Source organism: Aspergillus udagawae, assembly GCF_001078395.1.
Source record: "Aspergillus udagawae IFM 46973 DNA, scaffold_1, whole genome shotgun sequence".
In the NCBI taxonomy this organism is placed as follows: domain Eukaryota; kingdom Fungi; phylum Ascomycota; class Eurotiomycetes; order Eurotiales; family Aspergillaceae; genus Aspergillus; species Aspergillus udagawae.
This window is the reverse complement of record NW_025091264.1, coordinates 3,160,903-3,178,235: the sequence shown is the minus strand read 5'-3', so window position 1 is coordinate 3,178,235 and position 17,333 is coordinate 3,160,903. Positions and strand designations below refer to the sequence as shown.

General features: G+C 49.7%; 6 protein-coding genes across 6 annotated transcripts; 4 read left to right on the top strand and 2 right to left on the bottom strand.

Annotated features, from left to right (window-relative positions):
• Positions 1 to 5,889: 5,889 nt before the first annotated feature.
• On the top strand, positions 5,890 to 7,615 carry Aud_001026 (uncharacterized protein; the record flags this gene model as incomplete). The annotated part of the gene is made up of 3 exons (XM_043286527.1): positions 5,890 to 6,673; positions 6,739 to 7,512; positions 7,590 to 7,615. The coding sequence occupies 3 exons, from the start codon at positions 5,890 to 5,892 to the stop codon at positions 7,613 to 7,615; spliced, it is 1,584 nt and encodes a 527-aa protein (XP_043142462.1).
• Positions 7,616 to 9,854: 2,239 nt separating this feature from the next.
• Positions 9,855 to 10,481, top strand: Aud_001025 (uncharacterized protein; the record flags this gene model as incomplete). The annotated part of the gene is made up of 1 exon (XM_043286526.1): positions 9,855 to 10,481. One exon carries the CDS (start codon positions 9,855 to 9,857, stop codon positions 10,479 to 10,481), a length of 627 nt encoding a protein of 208 aa, XP_043142461.1.
• Positions 10,482 to 10,985: 504 nt separating this feature from the next.
• On the bottom strand, positions 10,986 to 12,467 carry Aud_001024 (uncharacterized protein; the record flags this gene model as incomplete). Its single annotated transcript, XM_043286525.1, has 4 exons — positions 10,986 to 11,491; positions 11,551 to 11,653; positions 11,724 to 12,358; positions 12,422 to 12,467. 4 exons carry the CDS (start codon positions 12,465 to 12,467, stop codon positions 10,986 to 10,988), a joined length of 1,290 nt encoding a protein of 429 aa, XP_043142460.1.
• A 1,411-nt stretch (positions 12,468 to 13,878) lies between these two features.
• Positions 13,879 to 14,907, top strand: Aud_001023 (urate oxidase; the record flags this gene model as incomplete). Its single annotated transcript, XM_043286524.1, has 3 exons — positions 13,879 to 14,018; positions 14,078 to 14,724; positions 14,786 to 14,907. The coding sequence occupies 3 exons, from the start codon at positions 13,879 to 13,881 to the stop codon at positions 14,905 to 14,907; spliced, it is 909 nt and encodes a 302-aa protein (XP_043142459.1).
• Positions 14,908 to 15,283: 376 nt separating this feature from the next.
• Positions 15,284 to 15,920, bottom strand: Aud_001022 (mitochondrial 54S ribosomal protein uL13m; the record flags this gene model as incomplete). The annotated part of the gene is made up of 3 exons (XM_043286523.1): positions 15,284 to 15,420; positions 15,474 to 15,834; positions 15,900 to 15,920. 3 exons carry the CDS (start codon positions 15,918 to 15,920, stop codon positions 15,284 to 15,286), a joined length of 519 nt encoding a protein of 172 aa, XP_043142458.1.
• Positions 15,921 to 16,324: 404 nt separating this feature from the next.
• Aud_001021 (40S ribosomal protein uS9) lies at positions 16,325 to 17,102 on the top strand (the record flags this gene model as incomplete). Its single annotated transcript, XM_043286522.1, has 4 exons — positions 16,325 to 16,370; positions 16,440 to 16,462; positions 16,648 to 16,719; positions 16,812 to 17,102. The coding sequence occupies 4 exons, from the start codon at positions 16,325 to 16,327 to the stop codon at positions 17,100 to 17,102; spliced, it is 432 nt and encodes a 143-aa protein (XP_043142457.1).
• Between the last annotated feature and the right edge of the window lie 231 nt (positions 17,103 to 17,333).

Genomic DNA, 17,333 nt, shown 5'->3' with positions numbered 1-17,333 from the left:
CCTTGGAAGATTGTAAATTTTCTCATTGGCTGTCATGTTGGACCTGGAAACTGGGCGATCCAGACAAAGTCTTCGGCTTTACTCCGGTTCATCTTACAGGGCAAAACTACCGAGGGAATCCCTGGGCCGAGAGAATCCCGGATGGGTCGGAAGGCTTCGCGATGGACTGAACGATTTGTACTCATGTAGGTAGAAATCTGAGCGGTAGTTGACTGCGGGATCTTTCGCTTTGTCAGTCAAGCTTTGATGAAGCTTAGGGATATTAGGGTCAAGGAGCATCAGACGCAATCGGCTCATGTTTCGTTGGGACAATGGCTATTTGAAGGTTCGCATTACGCAACAAACGAGGGAGTACGGGCCAAGGGGAAATGTCTCTGGCGGTTAACATGGCTCAGTACAGCCATGTAACTCCCAGTCCGAATACCTTGATGAGTTGTCCAAGGCTCGGTGAAAATCGTTTTCTGCTGAAAGGTCAAGCAATCAAACCAAAATTATGAAACAATAATAATGATACTGGGGAAATTGTCAGAAGAATTCATACTTAGCGGGATATGGTACGGTAAAGGAGTACAGATTAGGCCACACCGCCAAGTGCCAGTTGCATATTGGATGGTTAGACCACCATTTGAGTTGTCCTTCCGTGGAAGTTTCGATGAGCGGACCAGGGCTTCTCCAAGTGGAGCTGGATCCCCTCGGGTTACCGGGATTGGACCGCCACATTGGGCGAGCTGCATTCTCCATCCTGGGTAGTGGGACGCATCATGCATCGCGCTATCATCCTCGGACATCTCACATAGGCAGTTGGCCCTGGTGTGATGAAACGTTGTTGTCTGTACCATGGATGCACCGTAAGTGGCAACTCGAGCGAGTAGAAAGAATTTGACTCGCAGTGCAATGTCTGTCAGTTGTTAACAAATTGGCTTTTGGATTGAGTTCTATGAAATTTGAGTTCCATTTCAACTTATTCTGAAAGTTTTGTTTTGGATGATTTCGCGTATCAAATGGGACATCATATCGTGTAACTGACAACTATTGATCATGACGTGGAATTCCTCCATCTGCATAGAGAGGTACACCATTGATGGATTGGCGGCAGCCTAGCAGGGGAGGTAGGCGGAATTTTGTATGAGACACGAATATTGCCGCGCTCTTTCCGCGCACCGCAGGATGGGAATGTATTAGGATGTATTACAGAGTACAGTACGCTGACTGCCCTGGAAATAGCTTGAAATCATGATGTATTTGAATATTGAACCGCTGATTATGCAAAGGAGTGATACTCCGTATGCTCCTTCATTCCACTTGTCATTCGTTGTCTGATGGATATCATTCTTTGAGGCTTACGGATATTGATTTAATTATTCCCAAGGCAGATCAGATGGGTAAGCTTGAAGAACGATCTATGCAATGATCCCGCCTCTGGTTGCGGTCCACAATCGAAGCGGGAGAAGCTCCCAGCGAAACTCTCCTGGTGGAGAATAACCGCTGGCCTTGTTGGGTCTAAAAGATGATGGGCCCATCTCATGATCTTGCAGTTGTAGACTCTAACAATAATAACTTCAATCCTGGTCTATTGCACCCCCGGTTGATCGATTCGAGGACGGTCTGGTAATTGCTTGTAACGAGAATCAAAACCCTCTGAGACAGACTCTCCGTCTATTGCCGATATGATTCATCATACTTTCCTCAATGGGATGGTGGCGAAAGGCCACGACACCAGAACCAAGGACGGGCTAATTAGGATTGGACGGTTTGGGTTGAGCTTTTTTTTCGGTCGGTATTTGAGTCGGGCAAGTACGTAAGGTACTTTACAGTGTAGATACTCGTACTGCCATTCTCCATTGCATTCTACCTGGTTGCTAGATATACTGCATAATTGCATAGACTTACTGGGAAACATTGCGTGGCATCATTAAGATCGAATGGAATCCGAGGACAAGAGTTGATGTTTATATAGTGTCTGGATGGTCTTTAAAGGCCGACGACAGTGATCAGCCATCGTGGTTTGGGATATTGTTGTATGAAGATAGTCAGTCATAGCTACCTACGTTCTCGCACATGGTCATCTTGTTGTTGTTGTTGTTGTTCTTAGGACAGAGCAACATACTCGCTTCTATTTTCAGCTCAAGGGTCGAGGGGTGCGAAACCATTGGAGTCTCGTCCAATGGACTTGATATAACATCCTGAGAGCACCAGACCCATGACATGGTACTTTGGTCTTATCGAATTATCTTCACGCCCAATCTATATGTGTGAATTAGGAGAAGGATCCAATTGCATGATCATATTTACTGAGAGCAAACTTCAATGCGGAGTCCCGAGATGCATATTATCTATGTCAGCCGTTGCGCTCCACAGTAGTGACACTGCAGAAAAGACAGAGGTCTAGACAAGACAATAGTAGTAGTAGTTGGTACTTTGTCGACGACAACTGGTCATGAGCCTTGATGTAGACTATAATATTGGCAGTCTGCAAAATATTGTTCTGGTATTCGTACTCTCAAGAGTATTCGCTGTCTCAATAGGTGTAAGCGACCACAAGTACTTAGTACAGACAGTCCCATAATAATATATTTCCAGCGAAGCATTTGGCTATGTCCATAGGCGCTGATATCGCCAAAATGATTTTGCAAGTCACCCCGTGCTGTCATTTATCTAAATATGCCATAAGATGGAGTAGGTGGGCTATGACCCATATTCAGGATGATCTTGTTCACTGAATCTAGGATCCAAACATGTACCACTCCACTCATTTCGACAACTGTGATGATTTATGATAAGGTTCTACCACTACGAGCTACCATCCTCGCATGTGGAATCAATGTGGATGTGCCCTGAGGATCCCGTTGAGCCCCTGAAGAACATCTGGAAGGGCGGGACTGTCAATTGCGGAGAACTGGTGCAAGAGCTGGAGTCCCTCCACTTGAGCTTTAAGGTTGATAATATCAACGACTGCTGTGGAACAATAATCGGACAACAGAAGCGCTGAAAGCCTGCAATGATAATTAATTAGAATCACGTATAACTTTGATCAGCCACTTTGTGTCGCTGATTCTCCGTATTCGGTACAAGCTCAGGATGAGAAACGAATTGAACGCGATCGGAGCAGTGCTTGGTAAGTTCGGAGTACGGTCACGTATATCACTGTCGTGGACTAGATAATACATATAAATTATTATTAAATCATTAGATACCTGGGTTCAGCATGGGATCATAATCCTTGTCCTGAAAGCAGCATAGACCATAGGTTAAGTTCTTTCCAGCCTCCCACAGCAAGGTAGCATGCATGGCGTAGGGCGAATGGCTTGCTTCCTCCTTTTCCGCGCGGCCCCCCTCCGCCCCCCCTTCGACTTTACGATCTACCAAGCTACAACGTTGGTAATGTATAGCCCCTCATTCTATTATTCTCCTTGATAATATATATTTCTTGTTGAGTAGGTAATCAGCTGCATAGCAAAGTGGATTATGACTATATCGGTAGAATATACTTCTGCACTGGAGTTCCGAAATCAGGATGATGTCTGATGCCTGTCGACGTCTGGTGTTGTCTGATTGCGCGATAAATCAAAGGCCGAATTCTAGCCCGAACAGAAAAAGCACACAGCCGCTTGCGTTCTCGCTCAAGACTGGCAGACTTCTCAAGAACCCTGGCACGTCACCTGTGAACAAGTCACTGCCAAGTATCTTTTACGTGTCTATATGCGGCAAGTGTACCACCATGGTACTTCCCAATGACTGTCTTCGGAACACGCCCGACCACTTCCTGTAAACAACCATATTTACGACATCGAATTATCGCACGAACTTGGATAATTAGCATTTGAGTGAAAATTATTGGAAGCCGGATCATATAAAGACTTAAATTTCATCATTACTACGGAGTACAGTAGGTAGGTATCATGGGTAGTGATGACAATCTCACTAACCAAACAACAATTATAATTCCATCATAATTTTCCCCTGCTTGCCGCCGCTGCCAACTAAATTCAATTCTGCATCCTCCTGCTTTCCGGATGGTCAACGTTCGGAATTAAATCTGATTAGGTGCTGAGCCGATTTTGCCGTTTTCCCTGTGCTGGTAAGGAAATTCATTGGATGATTTTGCAGGCTTGACCGTTTCCATACTTTAGCAGCGAAAAGAATGATAGACTAACTACCTACGTACGGTGCCAAGTGCTGGAAACTTATGTCACAGAATCACAGGTCGGCAGTATGCGAGCATTCGACTTTCAATGACCCCAAAAATCAGAAATTTGTATGATCTGGTACAGTAGAAACCCAGGCATTCTTTATCTTTACAACCCTCGAAGCTCGGCTCCTGGGATGCTGGATGATCGGGAACCGGACGAAGCGCGAATCAGGTTAACGGCACACAACTGTTCCAAACGGTGGGTGCTTGCTTAGGTACCTACTATTACAACGTACAGGACTCCGTACCTCCCTGCGATATAGATGAGTATAGAAATTTGAGATGCTTGCTGAAGTAAGTTGGCAGTTTGGACCTCTGCAGTCTTCAATAATTATAGAAATAATAATTGATCGTAAAATGATGGTAAATCATCCCGTTGTCAGAATAATATCTGTTGTTTTGCGCTCTGTACCGTTTTCCGCGTTTTGCCTCCCAGAGTTAGTTATGATCGGCCACCGCCCGTCCTCGTCGGTATGTATCTACTATGTAAAGTATCTGATCTCTCGTCCTTTTTCTTCCTCTTAACTATCTATTCGTCTATTCCTTTTGCTTTCTCCTCCCCGAAAGGTGCCAACCAATTTCCTCCTAGTAAGTCTCCCTGCTCAATTGTCTGTTCTTTTTTCTGCATTCTGATTTTCTCGCGCGTCTTTTTCGCTCTTCCTCTTTTTCTTTTTTTATACTTTACGCCGCCGTTGTTCGTCGCCCCCCCTCCATTCCCGTGACCACTGACCAGACGGCAACACCGTACGTACCTTGGTGCTGTATTTGAATTTTTATCATTTTTATTTTATTTTTTATTTTATTGGTTTTATTTCACCCTCTCATTTTTTATTTTTTATTTTATTTTATTTTATATTTTATTTTTATTTTTTGGTTTTCTTAAAAATTTTTCTCTTCTTCCTTTTCCTTTGCCCTTGGTCATTTTTCTATCAAACTCTTGTACTTTTTCTTTTTCCCTCCCCCTTCATCTCTCTCCTCCACTCTCCTAAACTCCGCACCTATACGCGTTGTTCTTTACAGCCCTTCATCTGTTGTTGTTGAATCAGACACCGTCCCTATCCGAGGATCCTGGTCCCCATCTCGCGCATCTATTGACGCGAAGCAGATTTTGGCTAGTATTCTGCCCACTCTAGCACTGCTGGTTGTGCTAGACCCACTTGCACGCCGCTTCCCTGGTGGATACAGAACCATTGACTCTTCTGACAACGTGCGGATAAAAAGAAGTTCCCACACAACTTGATTTTCTTGTGGGTGACCGTGGGGAATTCAGATTAAGCATTCGACTTCAATCCTGACACTCTTCTTCTGCAGTGGAGTCGAACTCGATCCTGTACACATCCATTGTTGCTCCAGCAGATCCTCGTCGCTACTTACGATTGTTGTGAAGGACCGCCTTTCTGTCGCAACCGACCTTGTCCTACCCTGCTCTCTCCGCGTTACAGGAGGGAAAGTTTCTGTTACTGGCAAGGACAAGTGAAGAAGAAAGAACTAAGCAAAGGAAACGTTGTCACCAGTTTAAGCTGGGTGACATTGAAAAGATTTCAGTAATCTGCTGAGCTTCGCCTTCCGTTCAAAAACGTCAGGGAAGAGTGATTGTCTTGGTCTGCGATCGATGACCGGGATACTGTGAACCTTCTGTCCAGTTCAATCCTATCCTATCTCGCCTCTCGCGTCTTCGCCGACCCCTCGTCCACTTCATGATGGATCCCAGATCTCACCCTTCACGGCCCCCATCCACCAGCCTTCCTCAAGGCTCCACGCCCCTTTCCTCGACGCCCATATCGAGCATGCCAATGCCTCAGTACACCATGCAGCATCAGTACCCAGTGTCTCAGCCGCACACCCTTCCTCCGCTGCAGCCCCATCACAGTCAATCTCCTGCCCCTCATTCCTACATGGGTCAGCCGCCATACCGGCCTGACCTGTCGAGGTATCCTGCGTCTACGCATGATGTTTACGCGTCGTCCGCCGCACCCATCATGCCTCATACCACCGTGGGTAGCTTGCCGCCATCAACCTTCCTCTCCCACCACAATCACCAAGCGCAGGCACAACAATCACAGCACTATCCTCCTCCTCATAGCGTGCTACCCCCGGCTTCGAGCGCGCAGACTTATCCGCAACCAATTGCGCCCGCTCCGCCACGGGATCGCCGCCCCGACTTCAATGGAATGCCTTCCGGCGCTTTCAGCTATCCCGACGGCAAGGCTTCGCCTTGGATGAACCCCGATCCTGTGGCAGCCGCAAATGGTACTGGACCTTATGGCGCAAAGGAGCCTCCACGCACTCAAGTGGTTGGATCCCAAGGCCGACGTGGTATTCTTCCGAGCGTTCCGGGTCGCGCGACTCCTGTCACCAATGGTGTCAATGGTACCGCCAAAAATACGACGATCCCGGCCAAGGACGCGGACGGAAAGTTCCCTTGCCCTCACTGCAACAAGACATACCTTCACGCTAAACACTTGAAGCGCCATTTGCTAAGACGTAAGTATTTGCATTTCGATTATCATTACCAGGCATTGACTAATCAAATTTTCACCTTCTTCCAGACACTGGTGATCGCCCGTACATGTGTGTTCTTTGCAAGGACACGTTCTCTCGCAGTGATATTCTGAAGCGCCATTTCCAGAAGTGCTCCATCCGACGCGGTAACCCCACAGGGGCGACTCACTTGTCGCATCCTCAGGCACATTTGAAGAGGTCTCAGGCTCAAGCTGCAGCAAATACTGCAAAAAGTTTGCAGGAGGAAGTCAGTAGTACCGTCCCGCCTTCCAATGGCATCGCGGGTACGACTTTCAGCGAGGGTGCCGTGAACGGGAACGGTCTGGGTGCAGGCCGACCAGGTTTCACGGACCAGCAGCCTCTAGGCTTTACGATGCAGTCTGTCAATGGGTTGAGTCGTGGTCAGCCAGATGACGCCTACGCTCATGGACAAGCTCATCAGAGAGCATCCTGGATGGCTACTCCCAAGCAGAACCCGTACCTTGTGCAGCCTGGCACTGAAGCACCTAACCAGCAGCTGAATGTTGACCGCCCTTCCCTTGAACAGGCGAAACCCCCAGTCGTTGATCCCAAGCGTCCCATGATGCCTGGACCCGACCCGAATCACGCTGGTGGACTTGACTGGACCTCCATGTTCCAGCCCGGCGCGTCCGATGGCTATATCAATCAGGTGTTCCCCCAGTCCATGGCATCCGGCCAGGAGCCGATTCAAGCTCAGGTTGAAACGGAACGAAAGTTCTACCCTACCACTACGACGGCTGGCCCTCAAGAAGGTGGAATGAACGGTTTATACTTGGCTTCGACTACTCTCAGTGGCGATGGTAAGTAAAAAGAGAACGCGCCGTGGCGATGTTCGAATCAACGTTTTAGAATACCTTTCTAATTTTCTTTCATCCAGGCACCGTGCAAGCTGCCAGACAATAGTCAATGGCTGAAATGGATGGTTGCGACCCGACTACTAGTGAAGCCTGTGGATATTGTTCCTTCAGGTGTTCCTCTGGGCCTGATTCACCGTCCGGAAACTCATACGAGGTGTATTTTCGAGGCTTCTACGACAAACGGTCATTTCATTTTCTGCTCCAAAACAAAAGGTTTCTTCCGGTCAGCATTTTTCTACGGCGAGCGCAGTATTGCGGCGGTTCTGAATCGGGTTTGATTTTCTCCGACTCCATTACGAGTGGCAGATGGATCGGTGTGTGGTTTATCCGGCGTCCACAAATAGACTTGGGCATGTGTTATTGTGTTTTGTGTTGTTGTTCACTTCCCTCATCTCATCGACGCGACATTCCTCAAGGGGAGGTTGCCGTCGTCTTCAGGTCTTGATTCGCATGACCTCCTTGTACTTTCAGACGCCGAACGCGCGCGGAGAAGGACAGTTGTTGGGGTTCCGATTGCATCACTTACGGCCGTTCAATCCGCATTTCATTTCCCTGTCGACCATGTAAGTAGATTCTGTACGCTCTGCTCGGACATATGAGCTTGATTTGGTTTAAGAGACATTTGTGGTGTTCTTTATCTTCCTGTTTTTGTTTGTTTATTACATTGTGTGCGTGTGCGTGTGCTTTTATGGTTTCATTCTCGTTGTGTTGTTTCCCTTCCCCCCTCCTTTGTTCTGTTTGCCATCTTCTCGTCTGAGCAAAAAAGAGAGTATGATATGTCTCTCGAGGGTCAGATTTTTCATACGATCGGAGGTTGTGGTTGCGTTCCAGGGCGACCGAGCGCGCCGTCTCTCTGTTCTGAGTACTGGAATCTCTTGTCAACTGTCAGATGGTTTTATACGTGCTATGTGCTAAGGTGTGCATTCCTCTGTGTTCGAGCCATGTTCGTCTTTCCGTCTTCCGATCGGTTTGAATCGACCACGGTGGTGTACCGATTCAACCGAGTCGGATACGAGCAGGCAAACAACGCCTGTGCATGTTGCTTTTTGACGAAGGCAACATGGGACAGACGAGCAATGGGAACACCAAAAAAAAGAAGAGGGAACCAGGAAGACATGGGAGGGGTAAAAAGGGAGGAATGGAAAAAAAAAAAAAAAGAAAATAGATTTATAGACAGTCGATGTTCGATTAACCTGCAAAAGACGGGCAAATGGGAAAAAATCTGTTACTACGAAATTTCTACATGACCTGAATTTACACTGTAGACGACATATCCAGCCTCGTAGCAAATGTCAATCTTGGAGGGAGATGCACATGTGCAAGCAACATTGTTGGATTCCCTCTGCCCGGCGCGGACATGCGCATCTGGTTCCGATATTTCCCTTCCTCAAGCTGCAGCTGCCGTTCGTCTAGATTTCCCCTCATCTCATCCATCGGGTGATTTAGATCGTATGCAGGGTATCTACACGCCGTCTAAAATAAGATGATCGATATTTTTCTACCGTTTCCCCTCGTGATATATTGAGTACGTACGAAGTACCTCTGCGTAAGAAGAGAAGCCGGTTTAACCCCACAGTTCCCCTCCGTCACTGTATTAGATCCCCCGAGTACTCCCTATTCCAGGGTGATGACTTTTTTTGCGAAGCCGCTCAAATGAGCCATTCAGTCTGATCGATCCGTTCTTCAGCTCCTGCCTCTATTATCATCAAGTCAGTACTCCTTAAGTATCTTATTTTTAAAGTGTCTTTCTTGTCAGCGTAGTGCTCATACTAACGGACCCCAAAGAGTACTTAAAGCGAGTGAAGACGTCACCGCCGAGTCTCTTTTGCTTCGGGGCGATATCAGCAACGGTTGATTGGCTCGTCCAGCGGCAAGCGGGCCAACCTCGGAGTGACTTGAGGGCATCCTTCGTCTCAGAACGCACTTCTCCTCTATCTACTCTGTACAGCAAAGTATCACAGACCTCCGAATGATTCGTTCGTCTAGTCGCCCCGCACAGGCTGAATACTAAGTAGTCGATCTGGAGGCATTTATCTGCCAGATCTGTTCTCTCTCCCTTTTCCTCCCGTTGCCGCCGCCAAAACTGGGAAGCCGATGAACCACCGCCACTACTAGTCTAACATCCCATCGCCTCATTCGAGTAATATACGTGATTTAAGGTGCTTTCTGGCCCTTTACGGAGCGGACGAGACCGCTTGAATCCAGGATACGTTTCTCGTTAGGGTCTTTCCCAATCGAGTGCTACAGACCGTTGCCTTCCAAAGCCGAACAAAATTATGTCCAACATGTCAACCAACAGGCCTTTTCTGGCGAACTTCCTGGCAGCGTTTCGAGCACAATCGACGTACAAGGCCTCGACAGCCGGCACTCAGTCCGCTGCAGGTCCATCATCCTCACTCTCTGCCGCTCAGATCTCTCAAGGGGCCCGAGCAATAGCCACCAAAGCTGGTGCCAGCTCAAATGCGACCACTTCAGCAGAGCAAGCATCCTCCTCTGCTGCCGTACAAGCGGCATCGAACCACCACTATCATCACCACTCTTCCTCCGCGGCTGCCGCATCTTCACACGCTAGACCTCATTCTCACCCACGACCATCGCTGAATCAGACTTCCTCGAGTACAGAATCCCCTGCTTCTTCCATCTCGACCCCTCTAGGTCCGTCTTCCCCGCCTACACCTGCCTCGTCAAATCCCATCCCCATCGCGGACGGTCCTGACCGCCAACGGCGAGGGAGTGACAGTTCCAGTGGATCGGGAGGCTTCCGGGATGCCCTTGGCCCGGAGAAGTGGTATATCGGCGGTCGAACGGCGGCAGGAGAGGAGCGCTTCTACCGGTTAGGAATGGTGACCAAAGGTGGTGGACGATTGGGAGGAAATGGACGAGTCGGCAGCATTGATCAGTTGAGCCTTTGATCTGCGGATCAAGTTTATCCACCCTGATGATCCTTATGACTGCGAAAATTCTATTATGGATGGGCGTTTGAGTGATTGGCATTGATTTGGGTGTTGAAGGCGTTTGCATCTTACGATGGGAAGGGGTGGCTGGGAACGGGATTCGTGAAGGAAAAGAATTAGTGCTTCATCTGTCTTCACTATTATTTCCTTTCTTGTCTATCATTACTCTGCTCATTGTCTTTTGGCTGTCTTGAGGGTATATCTATCGGTCCGTCTGTACATGAGGATATAACTTTGTTGTATGTATACGGGACAGTGAACATCATGACAATTGATCACTGTACACCTCACATAGGTTTGATACAGACCTTACGTTTTACTCTCTTTCGCGGTTGCGGTTCTGGACGCAGATGACGCATATGACTTGAAGGCCGTACGAGGGCGTGCCGACGTCAGCGCATAATCCTACGGGTAATACAGTCACGCATAGTGGACAATACAAGTTATAGGAAACGTGCACACTCAAACATTCCCACCAGGCTCCTCCCTCCTCTCCCCGGGCAACAACCTCTCTCTCTCCCTCTGCGTCCCGTCAACTGCCTCACCCGGCGCCCCATTACTCAGCCAAAGCATTGGCACAGCCGTCACCGCGGCCAACAACCCAAGCGTCCACGCCATCGTCTTCCACCCAAACCGATACTCAACGAACCCACCCCAAAGCGGACCCAGGAACAATCCCATAAACGAGGACATGGTCTGGATGCCGAACGCCTGGGCCACGGCGCCTCGTCTGCCGAAGATGCCCGGCCGCGCACGCTCCATTTCTTCGAGGACCTGCTGCGTTTCTACGTACAGGGCGGGCACGCAGGCGTTGATTAGGAGGCCGATGAGGGTGAGGAGAACAAGGAGGAGGACGATGTGTGGGGTTGTGTTGGATTCGACGAAGCGGAGGCTGATGAGCGGTGGGGACAGGAGGAGGAAGCTGGTGAAGGTTACGAGGCGGGCGCCGTAGCGGTCGGAGATGGAGCCTGTGATTGCCGGTTAGAGTGTGCTGAGGGGTGTTTGGCTGGCTGGCTGGATGGCTTACCAAAGTATGGTTCGAAGAGCGCTGTTATGGCTGAGGGGAGGAAGGCCATTCCTGCGCCGAAGGGGCTCCAGTTGAATTTGTCTTCGACAAAGACGGGGATTGTCTGTTGGTTTGATGAGCGTGAGTATGATTTTCTGGGATTGGTTCAGATTGAGAACCATGAGGGAGCGTACCGAGTCGAAGGCGGAGTATAGGATGCCCTGGACGAGCAGGGCGAACGAGGAGATCATCACCCGTGGCTGGCTGGCTATGCCCAACAGAGCAATGTTCCTCCATCCCGTTGGAGTTTCCAAGGTTTCTGATGAGCGCTGAGGGTATTCCTCACCTGGGTTCTCCTCGGGCGAATCCGACAACCACGCGCGAGCGACCTTCTTCTCGATCACGGCGACTCTCATCACCAAGTCGACGCCGATGAACGCAAACGCCATGGCAAATACCGCATTGTAGCCGGCAGCATTGTAGACTAGTCCGCCAAGCAGCGGACCAAGGAGGAAGCCCAGCGCAATCGACGAGCCCAGATACCCGATCGTCTGGCCCGGATTATCGAACGGGACCGAGTCGGTCATGAGCGCCAGGCCCGCGACGGCCACCATGGCCGTCGCACCGCCCTGGATCAAGCGCGCAACTATGAATAGCCACACGGTATGTGCGACCGTCAGCATCCCCATGGAGGCGCCGAGCAGGATGAGCCCGAACAGGTAGGGGAACTGGCGGGTGGGCGCGATGTCGACGAGGTACCCGAAGATGGGGCAGCAGATGAATGCGACGGCTGCCTCACACATCAAGAGTATACTGACCCAGTATTCGCCTGGACATGGGACATGTTAGCAGCAGTATCGTTTGAAGATAAGCAGCATTTTGCGCGACATACGTTCATCGTATGGAACTCCTGCCCTATCGACAAGCGCAGTTGGCATCACTGGAACAATCTACCATGTCTGATATCAGCAATTGTCCTCGCAAGTTCCATAACTGCTCACCATTGCATATAAGAAATAATCCTGGAACAGACAGTCAACAACCAGACGAGTAACAATGCAAGCTTATATGTCTCCACTCACTGTAAATGACGATGTCCATACAGTGGCGATAATGAACGCAGTAGACGACCGTATTTGTAGAAGCCAGGGAGGGCGTTTATGCCCTTTGCTGCTTGAGCAGAACATCGTCTGCTTGAATTCTGTTCAGAAAGTAGCAGCTGAACGAGTGTGTATTGTCGCTTTGCTTGTCAATCTTCAGCTGGCGCCATCGAAACTAGTACTGCAGACTTTGATGCATTCACGTAGAGATATACTTTCAGCAGCAACCCAAGCTCATTTTCGATCCAACCAGTCCAATGATATGATATTGGAAAAGCCGATGACATCTGCTCTCGCCAATGATTCAAGATTTTATTGTGACGGTGACAAACAAAAGAAGAGCAGTGGAGCAATGGATGAACAGCCAATTAGAATGATGAGTTGCGCTCGACAATTGCTTCAACTCTCATTGACCTACATCAATGCCGTGATTTCTTGCGCACAAGCTAACACGAAGCTTCTCGGATATTCTGAGACTACCTCTGCCAATGTATAGCCAACAATCATGGTATCCCGGCAATCAGCGTGTTGGTATGTCTGGGGGTTTTCCCTGCATTCCTTACTATCATTCTATGTGATCACTCCACAGTCCAGTCTGACTCCGGAGAAAGCAAAGCAGGGCTTTCGTCCTCCAGATCTCAAGACCACCAGTTTATGAGCAATATACGATCATTGCGGACTAGGGTTGTCCATGACAAGAACCCAGTTCCTTTGTCCAGTGCTCGCATCTTGCTCCATGCGGACAGTCGCCGCAGGTATACCTCAATTGTTTAAAGAGAATCCTGACTACCATCATCATTCAAAGATTTTCATCTACTCATCGCGTCATGAGATGGATTGCAGGGAAGTCGTCAGCCTTTAAAACTACCAGACATCAGGACCTCCGAAAGCCAAAGCCCGCGCGATAAGACAGGCGGCGGGAGACAGTAAGGAGAGATGGCCGTAGCCGTCCAATTGCGCGGCTTTCGGAGGTGGCCGACAATGGACCGCCAGCAACCATCATGCGATGGTTTTTTCGCGTTGTCCCTTCGTGACCGGATTTAAAAGCTCTGTGTCGCCTGCTTGCATTGAAATATCAAGCTTTCCTTCTTCCCTCACCCGGATTGTCAGATCGTGGGCTTTGGCTTGCTCATTACCCCCCGATTTCCCTTATCGTTCCTGAGCTTCCCCGCAGGACTATTTACCCCAACTCCTCCAACCATACTCCTCTCTCGTCAACTGCAGCTATTCAGCTCATTAACTGATCAGAATGTCGGCTCCTGTTACTGCTGCTCGCTATGGAAAGGACAATGTCCGCGTCTGCAAGGTCCACCGGGACGAGAAGACCGGTGTGCAGACGGTGGTGGAGATGACCGTCTGTGTACTGTTGGAGGGAGAGATTGAGACTTCGTGAGTCGGAGGTTAGAGCATAGAGTCAGACAAAAGTACTAATCGGGAATCTACGACAGCTACACCAAGGCCGACAACAGCGTCATTGTCGCTACCGACTCGATCAAGAACACCATCTACATCCTCGCCAAGCAGCACCCGGTCACTCCCCCCGAGCTCTTCGGCTCCATCCTGGGCACCCACTTCATCCAGAAATACAAGCACATCCACGCCGCGCACGCTCACATCATCACCCACCGCTGGACGCGCATGAACATTGACGGCAAGCCCCACCCTCACTCCTTCGTCCGCGACAGCGAGGAAACCCGCAATGTCCAGGTGGACGTGGCCGAGGGCGCCGGCATCGACATCAAGTCCTCGATCTCTGGCCTCACTGTGCTCAAGAGTACTGGCTCGCAGTTCCACGGATTCGTACGCGATGAGTACACCACCCTCAAGGAGACCTGGGATCGTATCCTGAGCACGGATGTCGATGCCTCGTGGCAGTGGAAGCGCTTCAGCGACCTCGGCGAGGTCCGCGCGAACATCCCCAAGTTCGATGCCGCCTGGTCTGCGGCTCGGGAGATCACCCTCAAGACTTTTGCCCAGGACAACAGTGCCAGTGTGCAGGCTACCATGTACAAGATGTCCGAGCAGATCCTGGCGGCTGAACCCTTTATCGAGACTGTCGAGTACTCTCTGCCGAACAAGCACTACTTTGAAGTTGGTGAGTACTGAAAGATGCTTCCTCTGACTTGAGTTCCATTGCTAACTTTGTATTTCCGCAGACCTCAGTTGGCACAAGGGCCTCAAGAACCTCGGCAAGGACGCGGAGGTGTACGCGCCTCAGACAAATCCCAACGGATTGATCAAGTGCACGGTGGGCCGCACATCCAAATCTAAGCTGTGAGAGCGTCTCAGTCAAAGGGTTGCATTTCATGATTTGTCACGGGAGTTAGCCAAGGCATAACTGTACATAGTCTCTGGGAATAGGGTATTTCATCTAGCAATCATCCATCTTTCACTTGTGTATAGTACAGAAGCATCGACATGTAGACGACTGAATCCCGCTTCAAAGAAGGAAACTGTTGGGAACGATTGAATAGAGAAATCCTGAGAATGAAAAAAAAAAAAAACCAATAAGTCACAAAACTCCCACCCATGCGCTAGTAAATCGGCCCTAAAATAGCACAGAAAATATAGAGTTACAGAAGCAGATGGCGCCGCATCCAAGCGGGAGAGTAATTCGCTTATGTTCGATTTCGTCCCCCTTGACCAAGCACCGTTCACGCAGACTGCTTGGTCTCAGCCTCAGCCTCAGGCTTCTTGAAGGCCTGCTGCACCTCCGGCAAATTGCCAATAACCGACTTGTTGCCGAACTTTACGATATTCTCCTTGTAGGGATGAGCCAGACCCTCAAAGGCTGTTCAAGTCAGCAAGAGTACAATCAAATAGCAAAGATCCTAAAAGACTCACTCTTCAAACGAGCCAACCTCTTATCCCGAAGCCGGTTCTTGGGCAACATTCCCCGAACAGCTCTCCGGAGGACCTCACCGCCGCCCCATTTCTCGAACATCTGGTCCATGGTCATGCTCCGTAGGCTACCGGGCCGTGTGGTGTGCGTGTAGTACTTCTTCTGGAAGCGCTTCTTTCCCGTAGTCCGCAGGTCACTGCAGCCTACCGCGACGACATAGTCTCCGCAGTCTGTCGAAGGGTCGTAGATGGGCTTGTGCTTGCCCATGAGGAACAGGGCAATGGAGGAAGCCAGGCGGCCAAGGGAGCGCGGATCAGAACCCACGTCGACATAGTGCCATGTGCGAGAGTAGGCTAGACGTGTCTATACGTATACATGTTAAACCATATGGCAGAAATGGAGCTGCAAAACAGAGCGGGCTACTGCACCTTTCCGATAGTTTGCGACATCTTAAATTGCTCTCCTCAACGAGGATAGAGGTGGTTAAAAGCCGAAATCAGAACAATTGATTGAACAATCAAGGCTGAATTATAACGAAGTCCCCGGAATTCTGATCCCAAGTGTTCCAAACTTCCGGCAAACCTCCGCTGAGTCCGCTTCCCTACGTCCAAACTCCAAACTCCATCGCCAACTCCCGCAGGCTCTAGCTTCACGTGACCGCAGCCCCCCGACAAGCCCTAGAACGGCACTAGCGCGGCGCACTAAGCGAGTTTGTCCGCACGGATTCTGCCCATCTCGAATCGAAACGCCGCGAGAAATATAGCCCTGCGACGACGACAACTTTCCAACCCCCCTTCGAACCCACCCTCCGGCACACTCCTTCTCGACACCGACAAGGGCCATTCTACATATCATGGCTTCCGTCCCGAGTGTGCAATGCTTCGGCAAGAAGAAGACGGGTAAGTTTTTCAATGGGACAGAACGCGGAGATGAAAAACGTGATTACTGACTGGGAATTATCTGTATAGCCACTGCTGTCGCCCACTGCAAGGTATGAGGAGCAATTTTCCCCATTTCCCTATGATGTCGCCCCAATTGGCAAAACTGCGTGATTTATCGAGATGGAATGTCCGGAACTTGAAAGAGAAGGGTTGATTTGGAGGACAAAAACGGGGATTCGCTTTTGCATTCGCATGGAAACAACAGAACAAATGCTGAGAATTGTGTTATCAACAGCAAGGCAAGGGTCTCATCAAGGTCAACGGCCAGCCTCTCGGCCTGGTCCAGCCTGAGATCCTCCGCTTCAAGGTACGACTACAAAACCCAACCGATAGCGTCGCATTGTTTTGCGAAGGAAAGAGGACAAAAGGAAAAACAGAATCTGACGACAATGCAAATAGGTCTACGAGCCTCTCCTGATCGTCGGCGCTGACAAGTTCGCCGGTGTCGACATCCGTGTCCGTGTCTCCGGTGGTGGTCACACCTCCCAGATCTACGCCATCCGCCAGGCCATCGCCAAGTCCATCGTCGCCTACTACCAGAAGTACGTCGATGAGCACTCCAAGAACCAGCTCAAGCAGGCTTTTGTTCAGTACGACCGCACACTGCTCGTCGCCGACAACCGTCGTACGGAGCCCAAGAAGTTCGGTGGTCGCGGTGCCCGTGCCAGGTACCAGAAATCCTACCGTTAAACGACCCCGCCAAACAAAAAGCCACGAAAAAGCGCAGAATGGTGTTGTGTTTCTCTCATGGTGTACTGGGGAAGAGATCATGGTGTACTGGGGAGGAGATCATGGTGCAATCCCACTGGGCAATCGAAGAAGGTTCGAATTTGGTTGTGGCAGTGGAATGGGTTACTGGCTCTGTCTCGGATGGATTTAGTATAGGCCAGGAATCTGAAATATTACCCATTTTTCTTGTTT